The 13489-nt window shown below is 40.6% G+C and overlaps 1 protein-coding gene across 4 annotated transcripts in view; it reads right to left on the minus strand.

Annotated features, from left to right (window-relative positions):
* Nucleotides 1-13489, minus strand: part of fgf11a (fibroblast growth factor 11a) — a 99525-nt gene that overhangs the window by 30644 nt on the left and 55392 nt on the right. For 3 of the 4 annotated variants that reach the window (XM_044184821.1, XM_044184822.1, XM_044184823.1), the window contains one exon: nt 3231-3334. In XM_044184821.1, coding sequence (XP_044040756.1) covers nt 3231-3334 — 104 coding nt within the window. Of the gene's footprint in view, nt 1-3230; nt 3335-8626; nt 9769-13489 lie in introns of those variants that run through there. The other variant, XM_044184825.1, reaches the window with a different exon arrangement.

The following is a 13489-nucleotide window of genomic DNA, read 5'->3' on the forward strand; positions in this document are numbered from 1 at the left end:
TGTTTCGCAGGCCTTTCCCTAATCTCTACAACAAGTGCAAAGTTAGCATGGCCCATAATCAGAATGACCACAATGATGAGAAAAAGACCCAGGTTGAAAAATACAGAAATTTCGCTTTAATCGTAAGTAGAGATTGAAACTGAGGCTCATGGATTGTACATTCCTTACTTGAATACTTGTACAGAGCTCAACAAACATAAAGTAACAAACCTTAAATAAAACTAACAAGAACTCAGTTCAAGCCAGACTTGCCAACTTCTTTACATCATGTTATGTGATTTCAGGTGCAAGAAAAGCATTGAACTTTCAAGGGTTCTCTTATGTCTCACTGCAATTTGTGGTTTGCAAAGCTAGAAGCTGCTTTAATCGTAAGGACATACATTAAGTAGTGTGCATGTTTATATCTCAACAGAATAATATTCACATACTGTATATGTAGCAGCAGATGGAGGACTTTGTGTATATCAGTGTATGTGCGTTCTTTCCAGGCTGATTTTCCATTGTTCCACCTGATAGAAACCCTGTATCTCCTCTCCTCATCTCTGGGAGTATGCATGCGGGCAGCATTAGATGGACTTTGAAGTGAGCGCACCGGTGCACTTCAAACAAGATCTCACACACTTTGCATGTGTGCCAAGAGGAAAAAGGCTGAAAAAAGAGATTTTCTCCGCATCCTGATAGAGTACACTCTGATCCACCCTCTGTCTCTTCATCTATTCTTCCATCTACCTCTCAAATCTGTGGCTTGGCTGTGCCGCTTCTCTCTGCACATCAATGCCAAACACTTCTCTGGAAGCTCCGCATGAGCTGTATCACAAGTTGTAGCATACTAGTGCTTCTGTAACCGAGAGTGGGAAACAGTTTCATGCACAGATGCATGCAGACATTACACACAGTTTCAGATGTCACCACCTCAGCCACTGTGTAAGTAAAATGGAACCAAAGTCTCAGATAGTCTCAGACGACAGTATTGTGTCATGTGCCACTGTGTGTGTATTGATCATAGTGACGGAGGAGTGTAGATTGCTCATTAGGTGACTTAATTGCTAATATTATACCATAGTAATAGGACATATCTCTAAATGAAAATGACACGGTGGGATTAATGAAATAAGATTATAATTGAGTGTCATAACATCATTACAATAAAACATAATTTAATAATAATAATAATTTAATAATTTAAAACTTTAAAACTGAACATTTCTAGTTTCAAAATGTTTTTACTTTCTTTCAAACTATTAATGTTCTTCTGCAGCTTCTTCTGTTTTTCTCTGCCTCTTTCTCTGTGTTTTACATAAATATATATATATATATAGTATACTATTTCCAGTTGAGAGTAGGTTGAGTTCATTCTTGACCTTGGAAACAGTAGATTGAAAAAAAAAGGAGGAAGATGGTGAGATAAGGTTGAAAGCTTGAGAAAAAAACTAGTAAGTGGAGTTAAGTTAAACATATATATAACTTTATGTTCACTGAGATATGCAGTATATTTCACTGCATATACTGTACAGTATATGGACTATCATCCTATCCCTGGTGACAGCTAGCACAACTTGCATACTCTGGTATATTGTTAAGCTGAGGTATGATGGAAAGTTATGTGTGCCTATGAAACCAAATCCAACCTGTACTACTGTAGAGAAAACTCAACATTCAAAGGCAACAAAGTTTAAAAAAACTTTAAGAATGACACTTTTGTTACATAACTTACGGCAAATTGGAATAACTTTTCAAAAATCCAAATACAATGCATGCTGGGAACTGTATGCTAATAAGCTAATAGTGTTTCTAAATAACTTAAAGGAGCAGTGTGTCGGATTTAGTGGCATCTAGCGGTGAAATTGCAGATTGCAACCATTTGAAAACTGCTCACCTCACCCTCCCCGTTCAAGTGTGTAGGAGAAACTAAGGTGGCCGCAAAAACACAATGGCCCTATCTAGAGAGCCAGTGTTCGGTTTGTCCGTTCTGGGCTACTGTAGAAACACGATGGTGCAACATGGCGACCTCCGTGTAAGAGGACCCTCTGTAGATATAAAGGGCTTATTCTAAGGTAATGAAAACACAATGATTCTTATTTTCAGGTGATTATACACTAATGAAAACATATTTATATATTATATTATATTCCATTTCTGCCAATAGCTCATCCTAAATGTTACACACTGGACATTCAATTCAATAGGTTAAATGAATAATAAACTGGACATTTAGTACTCATCCTTTTAAGTTACAAGACTGAACCCATGAAAAAAGAGATAACTGGACAATTTAAGTTGACCTAGAAACTGACAAACAGAAAGAAGAGTTGACTAAATAATTAATTACAAGATTTTACAGTGAAGTTTGGTATAAAGTAAACAAGGAGTGAATTCTGAATAATTGGTTTTCCTTTGGTTATTATTTGTTGAAGAGACTAGCTTAGTTTGTTGGCACAACTTCATTTCTTTCTTTAAAAGCTGATAATTAAAGATTTTTTTTAAGTCATTACATCTTGTAATCCTTATTTGTGCAAAAAATATAACTGAGTTTTTGCAGGGCACAAAGTAAAACTGGCATCTGCAAAGCTTCTTTACTAACATATAATTAATATACCCATCTGAATTATCATAACACACTGCACATTTATTGTGAATGAAGACTGTGGACAATTTTATTTATAAATTATAAATGTTGATCAATTTGTCTGGTTTGTATTGAATTGCTTGGCAATGGCTATGAAGTATATGAAAAATAGAGCCTGGGCAAAGCAGATGAAACACACATGTTTATATTTTCATACATCTAAATCAAGCAGAAGGCCAGCAGCATCACACATCATCATTTTTTGTGAGTTACCTTTTTTCCCTGCAGAGATCAACAGTGTGCGGTAAGTTACAGTACAGAGATGTAGAGGCCTATTTTGTTCTTCTGTGACTTTTAAAGGCAACATAAAGCAGTGTGTAAGAGGCTAGCACAGGCCAGAAGTGATGTTGCCAGACTGACTTAAAAAGCTTTCATAACCGCATGTAACTCCAGACATATTTCTGTATTACCTCCATTTCAGCAAACACTACAGCAACATTTAGAATGCATGTGTTGCTGTCACACACTGCCTGTACACTGTGTTTAATCAAATACAAAGCCAGAGGTGGCGTGGCAGTTTTTCAACCAGGACTGGTGTAATGAAAATTACAAATGAAGTCTTTAGAGGCTTACGGCATTACTGTACTGTATGTGCTGACCGTACCGAAGTGTAGAGGTAGCCCTCGCTGTTCATGGCAACGTAGAGCCCTGTCTTGGTGCTCTGGATAGCCACTATCCTGAGCCCCACAGGAATCAAGTTGAACTGCACTGCAAAAAACAGAGAGGGAAATGTGGTGTTAGAGCAATCATTCTTTCTCTTAAACACTTCCTCGTGGCATAAAAAGACAATTGCTTTCCAGCTGTCTCCTATTTCATCCGCCATGTTGTACAGTATATCTGTCAAAGGAGGGAATGGGAAGTGTGTGAGAAAGCGAGAGAGTGAGAGGCAGGGCAGGATTAGGAGAGGGAGATTTAGGAGGAATAACGTCTGGTTGCTGGTACACCGGGGTCAGACAAAGCTGGGAGTGACAGTAAGGAGAATTCCCCTGCTGGAGAGAGAGAGATAGAGAGAGCATAGCTTAGCAGAGAGCTTTAAGAATACAATACATTAGAAAGTGACATCTCCTGAGCCTGCTTTGGATTCATTCCCTCTATCCTGATACAGTAAACAGCACTTGGTAATGCAGTTTGCTCAATCCCCTTCCTATGGAACCTTGGATTTCTTATGTGCATAGCTCTCCATATAAACTAACTTCAACATGGCGACTGGTACAGCACTCACACTGTGTATTTGTGTGTTTGAATATGTTGTCATAAGTGGGGTTGCCTGCATGTTCTTGTCATTTGTTCAGGTGCTTTTCTGTCCATGCATGCATTTCTGTACTTGCCTGTGTATATGCACGTGCTTTCCTGTGTATGCACGTGTGTTTATCCTTCTCAGACCTCTTGAGTGTGTGTCATCTGAAACAGTGCCTTATAAGATCCGACATGGTGAGTTGAGTGATACTGACAGAACAGCCACTGGCTGCCAGCTGCTCTGTGGTCACATTGTCATGATGACCAAACGCTAACATGACGATTTAAGTCCCTGAAGCGTTTGGATCGGATCCGGGATGAGAAAGACGACCAAAACAGACGAGCTTCAGAAGACTGAAAACATAACTAGCTATAATTATATTATTCAAAGGAATATCTTAACATTCTGGGAAATGTGCTTATTTCCTTTTTTCTGCCAAGAGTTAGTTAGAACATAAATACCACTCTCATCTCTGTGTACTGGGACTTATGTGCTGTAACTATTTCTCTCTGGTGACTTCCAGGGATCTTGTCATCACCGTGAGGTTGCCAGGTAACCAGCGGAGACTCCAGGAAGTCACTGTGGCTGGTCGCTGGTCACCAAGAAATAGTTTGTCGTTGTTACTTTTCTGTTTGTGTATGGATTAAACAAATACGTAAGCTAAGCGGTGTTGCTAAGCTAGAGGTGTTGGGAAGCGTATTTTTTGGTGTGAGCAAGGCTAGCTCTTTTGTCTTATGTAAATGTCTTGCAAATGTCAGTCTTATGTAAAGCACGTTGAGATGCCTTGTTGTTGAAAGGAGCTATACAAATAAATGTACCTTGCCTGCTTTAATTCTTTATGCTAAGCAAAGCTAATTGACCCCCAGCTCTAGCTTCACAGCTAACACAGAGACACGAGAGTGGTAGCAAGTTTGAACATTTCCCAAAATGTTCAAACTATGCCTTAAATTCCTTGAAAGGAATGTTGAACTATTCCTTTAAAATGTCAGGTCGAGGATGAATTTAATAATAATTCCTGACTTTGCAAACAGGTTCACAAAAAAATAAAACTCAACTCAAGGTCCTCTAACTAGCTTCTTCTGGAGATCTCATGATCTTCATCAGCAGATGGAATATCCAACTGAGCAAATTCAAACTACTATATTTTATAGTTGAGCATAAAACAAATCTGCAGATGAAGACCATGAGATGCGTTTGAAAGCTCCGGAAACAGCTAGTAGTGGACCTTGAGTTAAGATTTCTTCAAAGCTATTGTAGATATCTATGAGATGTTCTTATATGAGTGAGCAGGAGTTCAACATTTTGTTGCAGGACTCTGATGAACACACACTGGCTGGTGGGGATTGAGCCTGTGGCACATCGTGTAATGCTCTCAGTAGCCACCAGACCGCCCTGCGGACAGATCCTTGAATCTGCATGCCTGAAAGCAGCATCAAATTCTGTTCAGTTCTTAGTTCGTTGGGTCTCTGTAAATAGTATTATAAAGAAAACGGTCTTGACCTGTTCTACAGGAAAAGTGCAATGAGATAACTTCTATTTAGTTCCTACATAATGCCTAGTACACAAGTTTTGCTTATCTTACTTAAGTCATGTTTGCACAACTCCAACATAATAAGATTTGCGGCATATGTGAGTCATTTTTTTCTTTGACAAATTAAAAGTGCACATTATAAAGTGACAGTATGGTTGTCAAAATGACAGATTTGAAGTCTCAGGGGCATGTTTTAGATTCATGGAGCCATTAGCTGCTATTAAACAAATCAATTTCAAATCAAAAGTTCTGCCAACATAATGGATGGAAGTTAAGTTATCAGATGGAGATAGAAAGTCAATGCTTGCCATGATGGAAAAAAAATCTAAAACCTTGTCAGTACTATTTTTGATGAATATTGAGTTTTGAAGTGTTAGGAATTATTGAAGCTTCAAGAACGTTTTGTTTCTCTTTTTAGTAATGCAACTAAAAAGAACAAAACAACTTTTTTTGTCCTCTTTTCAAGCAACATTCAGTTTCACAAGTTCTTCCACATCCAGTTGAGGACAACTTACAGGCTTTGCTTCTATTTAGGCAATGTGTGGGCTAAAAGGGCAAAAAGTTTCAAATTTCAGTTTTTACCGCCAATGTGAACATAGTCAGATTTTACTATAATCTCATTTTAAACAGGAAAGATGTTCAATGTCCACCACTCCAATATAAATGAAACAAAACACAGCACAGATAGTGAAGTGTGTCCAGTTTGAAGGTGCAAATGTAGGTCGTCCCCCCCCCCCCCCTCTCTATCTTCCGGGCCCTGCTTCTATTTGCTCGATCGATCCCTGCATCTCTAACAGTCGCTTTCGCAAATGAACAAGGTGTCACCAAAGACCACGGCCGGGATGACAAATAGAGCAGGGCACACACACACACACATCCCTCCCTCCTAGCCCTCGTCTTTCCCTTTACTCTTGTTTCTCAATCTCTTGCATATACACCAGTAGTCTTACTGTGGTGTTGATGACCACACATAACCTGCTGCACATTGAGACACACACGAGAAGAAAAACACCATCACACTGTACTGCCCTCAATAATAAAATGAGGAATGAAGACAACCTTAAAACCCATAGTAATAATTGGATGTTACTTCCAGGGCCAGTGGCATTTCATACCACATGGGTACAGATTATGTTAAAAAACGACTAGCACACACTGTGTAGAATTTCCTGCATGAATGCTACTATATCAGAGTGTAGGCAAACGTGAGTGGCACTGTCCTGCTCTGTTGGATTTAGGAAATTCCTTATCCAAGATAGTGTTACATTCGCCAAACACATCAGTAAGTCCTCATCATAAGAACCCCTTTCTCTTGTTACAAAGTTAAAAGTCAAATATTCTGTTTGAAAATACAAACAATGAAACATAAATGTAACTTCTGTCTTGCTTGTCCAAGTAAGAATGCTAAGCAGCCAAACAGGGTTGTGTTAGAACGAAATACAGTCTGAATTTACTTTTCCATCATACTTCATACACTACAGCTAGCTAGCTCTACACCGCAATACAAGAAAAATATTTTTTTTTTTAATTTCCATGTCTTCTACATGGATCGTCATCTGGCAAGGATGCCAACTTTTGATCTGGGACATGTAGCTTTAGCCTCAGATATCATGTATGTAGCAATCAAGAGCATAACACCCATTTACAGGGTTCTTGCTTTAATACCAGTCAGCTGGAAGCATTAACAAGTCAGCCAGAGAAAATATTTTCCACCAACTCTTGAAACTAATGTGAGCTTAATCAGCTAGCTAGCTATAGCTTACAAAATCTGCTAACGACAGTTGCCATTTCAGCCGGCAAAATTGACGTCACTGGCTAGAAAGGAGAAGCCTGCTTTTATCTATCACTGTCTAAAATCAAGGACCCATTGTTTTGAAAATTACTAAGAATTTCAAGTGGTAAATCTGCCCCTGTTATTGTAAACTGTTCACTGTGTGAGAATGGGATGCTTGACAGGCATAGCAACAGTAACAGGCTCAGCAAACGGTCAATTGCTTCCTATTTCTCGACCTCTCGCCATTGTCTTTTGTTTCCTTCATGCCTCTGTTTCTCTCTCTCTCTCTCTCTCTCTCTCTCTCTCTCTCTCTCTCTCTCTCTCTCTCTCTTTCTCTCTCCCTCTCTTTATTTCCCCTTCCAAGAAAGAGTTTGCTTCCTTTCTCATCCTCAATCAAAAAGAGCTTGTCTTATCAAATGGATCACATAACTTTCTGCCTGGATAATAGAGGCAACCCATCTCTCTTTTGTTTGCCCTTTTCCCTCATCGCTCTCTCTCTCTCTCGCCGTCCTTCCGTTTGACTCGCTTTTTTCTCTGCAACTCACAGAGGAGGTCGCTGGATTAATCAAAAGTCTTTTGAGGGAGAGACGGAGGACGGCAAAAGGAGAAGAGGGGAGGGAAATGAAGGGGAGGGAGGAGGGTGTTGCCAAATCAATCCCACAAGTCAATTTGAGGCCTGAGATCTTCTACACAATAAATAAACAAGGAGAAAATGGAGATGGGATGAGGGAGAGGAGGGGTGGCTGAGCAGAGGAAAGCAGTAGCAGGACACAGAGTTAAGCTGTGCAGAGGGCATCTGCAAGCCTGCACACAGTGCTGCCGCTCTGCGGTGTTGTATTGTACAGCCCAGTTCGTCTCTACTGGAATGAGAAGAGGATTATAGTCATCTGTGAGAAGTCACACAGAGTTTAACTTCTGGACAGGCACCGGCGTTCTTTATTCTATTTCCTGTTTTGAATGAAGCCGACTGGATGAATGTGATAGTAATTTAGACATCTAAAACGGCCTCATTCCTGGATAATCTCTAAAATCTCTTTCTCTCATGTGGAATAAGGTAAAAAAAATAAATAAATAAATAAAAAAAACCTGGGAGCTGGTGGTCAGTGCCTCAACAAACAAATATCGAACACATCATTGTCACTGAAAAAATCAGTAGCTTTTTGGAGTTCCCCTCACTGGTAACTGAAAGCACTGCTGTCAGCAGTTCAAATAAGCAACAGACTGCACATAGTTCCTCGTCTGCAACCAAGTACATGCTGAGATAGGCTCAAAATTACAGTAGTAGCCATGACCCAATTCCATACTGCGTGCTAATATCATACCGTATGTACTATATACTAAGCTAATTAAACTTAACAAAGCCAAATCTGTATGTGTTATTTGTTTTTTGCTTTCCAACATCTTCATAGAGTTTTATATATATATATAGTATATTGAGTCTTGGGTTAAGGTGCATACCATATAACCACAACGTCCGCGGTTCACTTCTGGCCTGGGATCTTTGCTGCATGTCGTACCCCTCTTGCAAAAAATGGACTCAACAGCAGATGAAATGACTTGTAGCTGAGCTTCACGCCTGATTTCCCTGGTGGTCGATGACTCTACCTTCACTCTCCTGTTATTTAACTTCTACCTCTTCCCCCAGGCTTTCCTCTCCATAACTGATTTCTCTCAGCCTTTATTTGTCTTCCTTTCAGTCCATCTGTCTTTCCCCTTCTTCTCCTCTCTTTCCCTGATGCTTTCTGTCTTTTCATCCCGCCTTGTCATGAATTAACAACCTTTTTCTTATCTCACTCTTTTTCTACGTCTCTCCATTTTTTCCCCTTATTTGTCCCTTTTCAGTTCCCTCGTTGCCTGCTGTCGTTCTCTCCGTCCTGTGACACCAATACTTTTCCATCCGAGCCCGCTCTGGTACTCTTTTACCTTTCTCCTCATCTGGCTGAGAGAGCTTTTGCTTTCGATGTTCACATTTTTTTCCTCCTTGAATGCTGCAGCTCTCACACGGAGCGAAGTTTCCCTCATCGGCCTTTCAAGTCTTTGAATTTTTTTCCTCTCTGCCCTCTGCGAAGAAGCGTTATCGAGCACTGTTGAAAGTTAGACAGAGAGAGAGAGAGCAGACTTGTTCCAGAAAGAGATAAGTAAAATGTCCCTTCAACAGTGGGAGATGGTAATTACAGTGGATAAAAGTCGGGGAATCAAGCTCCTCCTTATGGCTTTCCGATGTACACTCTGAGAGTCAATAGCTTTCATCTCTCTCTGTCTCTCCCCCTACTTCCCTTTCCTCCTTTTTTCTCTTCTTCTCTCGTTGTCTGTCAAACTGTCTCATTCTGGGGGTTTTCTCTTCCTCTCCAAGAAACAGAATTCAGAAAGAGACCAATTCCAGTGACAATCACACCAGCAGCTCCATCCATCATCACTTGCTCAGTGCATTTATTCTCTCCCTGCTTTCTTTTGTGTATATTTTAATCTTCCTTCAGCTCCTTTGAAATCTGTTTCTTAATGTTCTAATCGAATTCTGTTGAGTGACAGAACTCTCCAAACCCTTGTTCTGTCCCTGTTTCACTTCTGTTGCTGTTGTCACTATATCTGTGGTTTTCTATAATGTCTGTTTGATTAACCCCACACTGTATTTAGCACAATCACACACATATCATGTTGACATGTGTATGTGAGCTTTTGGCCCCTAGTTGCTCATGGACACACACAGTAACACACTATGGAATGAACGTATAAACATATTTTCTCAATCTTCTTAGGATCTATGGGATCCTACACAAAATTACCTGCTAAATTACAACTGCTTTGATTATTTCACATTTAAACATTGCACACTTTTGTTGTCTTTTTGTCTGCTCTTTTCGCTGGTTTGAAGTGGGTGGGGCTCGGACTTTTGTTTTTCTTTGTATACCCTGCTAGCTGTTGTTTCCACTGATTACAGTGAGTTCGGAAAGTCAGAAACTTACTCAAATTAAAGCCACAAGATGCAGAATTTGAAATTTCTTGACTATAGAGCCCCCAGTAGTAGTATCAAAAAAGACACTTTGGCAGACTGCAGTTGACAACTTATGCCATCAGACTCATTTGAACAATGATACAATCACATTCAAATTTTACACTTAGTGACTTTAATCACATATGGCCTTGTCAAATCAATTTTTCCACAATGGCACACACAATGTAACTGATGAAAATAAAAGCAGGCACTTGAATATTTCAAGTTACGTTTAGGTCTTTGTAAGCTGCATTACACTATGGACTAAAATTAATCTTTATTAAAAATCTAAAAGTCTACATAGTACTTTGGAAAATAGTTGTCAAACTGTTAAGAATAAGTGATTCATAGTAAAGTGGCCAAAACGTGCAGAAACACAAGTATAATCCTTTAACAGCACCTTCTTCGCCAATAAATAGATAATAAATCTAAAGTCCCTCATGCTCCCTCCCATACTCCTCTCTCCTCCCTTCATTTCTTTTCCAGCTTTATTACATAACAGCTTGGAAGAGCCAAGAACATAGAAGGAGAAAAGAGCAGGGTGGGAGGAGCGGGTGGCAGCTCCTCTGACCTCCCACCAGAGGGGGGAGACACGGTGATTGAGGAGCCATCAGCTGTGTGCCAGCTGCTCCTCCTGCTCCCCATCGCTCCCTTCCCTCTCCCTTTCTTCCTCTCTGTCATCCTCATCTTTTCCCCCTCCCTCTCACTTTCCCTCTCTTCCTCTGCCAACCCGTCTTGTCTTGCTGGCTCAGTTTTCTCTAGCGTGTTCCACCCTGCCCTCTTTCTCTCCTCTTCTCTGATCCTCTTATTCTCTGTTTCCTTCCCTTTGTCGCTTTTTGCTTTAATATACAGTCATTTCCACCTTCATGACAACTTCCTGTATCGCCTAGTTATGGAAGCCCTCAGGGAACTTAGTAAAAGAACTGATAAAAGTCTTGCAAGGCCATACAAAAGCCACACTCGTCACTTTCTGTTCTGCTACATCCCTTCAGGGCTTCCATACCTCGTTCCAACTTTTGTCCCAACACCAACCTTTCCCTTCTGTCCAGGGTTATACCAGGAGGGGAAGGCAGCTGCTGTAAAGCCAGGTAGCCCAGGAAGACAGGTGACAAGAGGGAGTCAGAGAGGTATCCAGTCCCCTTGTTTGTCCATGTTCCATCCTGCTCCCTGGAGGTCATTGGTTCGGTGTCATTGCACCAGGTCACAGCAGGTCACAGCAGCGTGAGGAGAAGTCAGGGTCAAAGGAAAAGGGGGGTGAAAAACGGCGATGGAGGAAGAGGGGGAGGCGAGGTGGCAATCCCGGTAGGGGTCTTTTAAAGGTCAACTGTACTTTGGAGAATTTTTGTGTTTGCAAGTCGAGTTAGACAAGTACTGTACATGTCCGAAAAAGTGTGCGTGCACGTGTGTATTTGTGTGAATGTGCAATTCCAGGGACAGTCAGATCAGTCGATCAGTAGCTAGCCAAGAACTCCGTCAGGGCAGTGGCCTCAGATTTGAATCACATTGTTGCTCCTTTAATTATTTATCCCATTTTCTGCTGATTTGGCCCTTTTCTTGGTCTTCTTGGCATGCACCGCAGTGGGGTGCATAATTAATGCACGCACATGCATACACACATTTTGAGGAGATGAAGGGGACTGGAAGGTGACACCAATTACACATTGCATTAAGGTTGCATGCCTAAGGATTTTATTTTGCTTCTCATATTGTCTAGATTAGATCTGAAAAATACATGTCAACGCATTATTATGCAAACTGTCCACTGGCCCAGTTCCAGTGCCCACTCTGAGCACTGAACCCTCACAGACTTTAACTGACATCACTGTGTCTGAGTGCAGAGGGGAACTTTGTGACATCATATTACCTGCACAGAGACATTTCTGTGGACAGTAAGGCATGAGGCTGAAATCTTACACTGTACAAAGTTAATGAATTGGAAAGTTTGTCATTTACTCACTGTTTATAAGTAAAAAAGTAAAAAAAATATGCATCATTAGACAAATACAATAATTACAGTAATGGTTTCTTTTTGAATGAATACCACTGTCATTGCCGCTATGCATTGTGGGCACATGTGCAGAAAGTGTGCATAAATGGCTACCGTGCATGCTGTAGTACTGCACACACACAGTTTCCCTGTGCAATATGAGATTATTACAGACATTTTGGCTGCGCTCACATGCAGCTTTACATCCAAATAAAGTGGTTTACTGTTGGCGGTCTGTCTGATCGGCTGACTGCGTGCGGTTTTGGCCACTTTGTTGTAGCGATGTCATCTCGCTTCCAGATCTCAGCAATTACTTTGGTAAGTACAATGCAATCAGAACTAAGAGAAAAGATGGCTGAAACTATGAAAACAAGACCCAAGTTGTAATAAATGAGAGTTACCCTAGTTCACTGTGTGGTAATTGGTTCATGGTAATTTAATCACTCATAACCTTATATGGGAATACCATAAAAGCACCACTAAAGCATAATATAGACAAAATCTAGTTTTAAGGCCTACATTTAAGGTGATATTTTGCTTACGAGGTGCATATCCCTGAATCGATTGGTATTTAATCAAATTCACGTGCAGCAGTGGAGCCAGGGCACATTGAACAGAGAGGGAGAGGAACAGGACACGTGATCTCTATTGGTGTAAAAAAAAGAAAGAAAGATTTTAGGGCGAAATTAGAGCTACGTTTGAAATATAGTGCAACTGAAAGCTGTCTGGTTCCAGGCTAGTACTAAAAAGACTCCCAGGGAGACTACTGCAGATAACCTGACAGTCAGTGTGTTACAGTACATGCTCACACAGCTATTTCTGCCTTTTCAATATTCTGTGCAGCCAGGTAGATGATTGTGCTGCTGATTGATACTCAGTTACAATCACTCAACGATTCCTGCATGAATGAATAAATAATCTGACTAGGATAAAAGTGCACAAGCCCCCAAAAAAAAATGAACCATAAGTCAATCCTGCACAAACACTTTGCGGGGTGACCTCCACTGACTGATGTTAAATACCCCAACACACCAGGAGCGCTGTTATGCAACAGTAGTCTTTACACACGTCTAGAAATGAGCACCGTTCACCTTCGGATGTGCCCTACGGTATTATCTGACGCATATCCCTGATTGGACATGCGAATGTTTAAAATTCAAAGTGCAGCGATGTTTGCCTCAGTGTAGGTGTGCTGTTACATAAGAGGGAGAGGTGAGAGCAGGTCTAATCAGTTACTGTGGAGCTTTCTGGAGGTGTTGTGGGCCTAATTTAACCAAACAGCTGTTCGAGGACTCTCTCACAAGTTTTCCCAATACTCCTGGATTTTTTTTCTCCAGGGATT

This window comes from Siniperca chuatsi, linkage group LG22 (assembly GCF_020085105.1).
Source record: "Siniperca chuatsi isolate FFG_IHB_CAS linkage group LG22, ASM2008510v1, whole genome shotgun sequence".
Classification (NCBI taxonomy): domain Eukaryota; kingdom Metazoa; phylum Chordata; class Actinopteri; order Centrarchiformes; family Sinipercidae; genus Siniperca; species Siniperca chuatsi.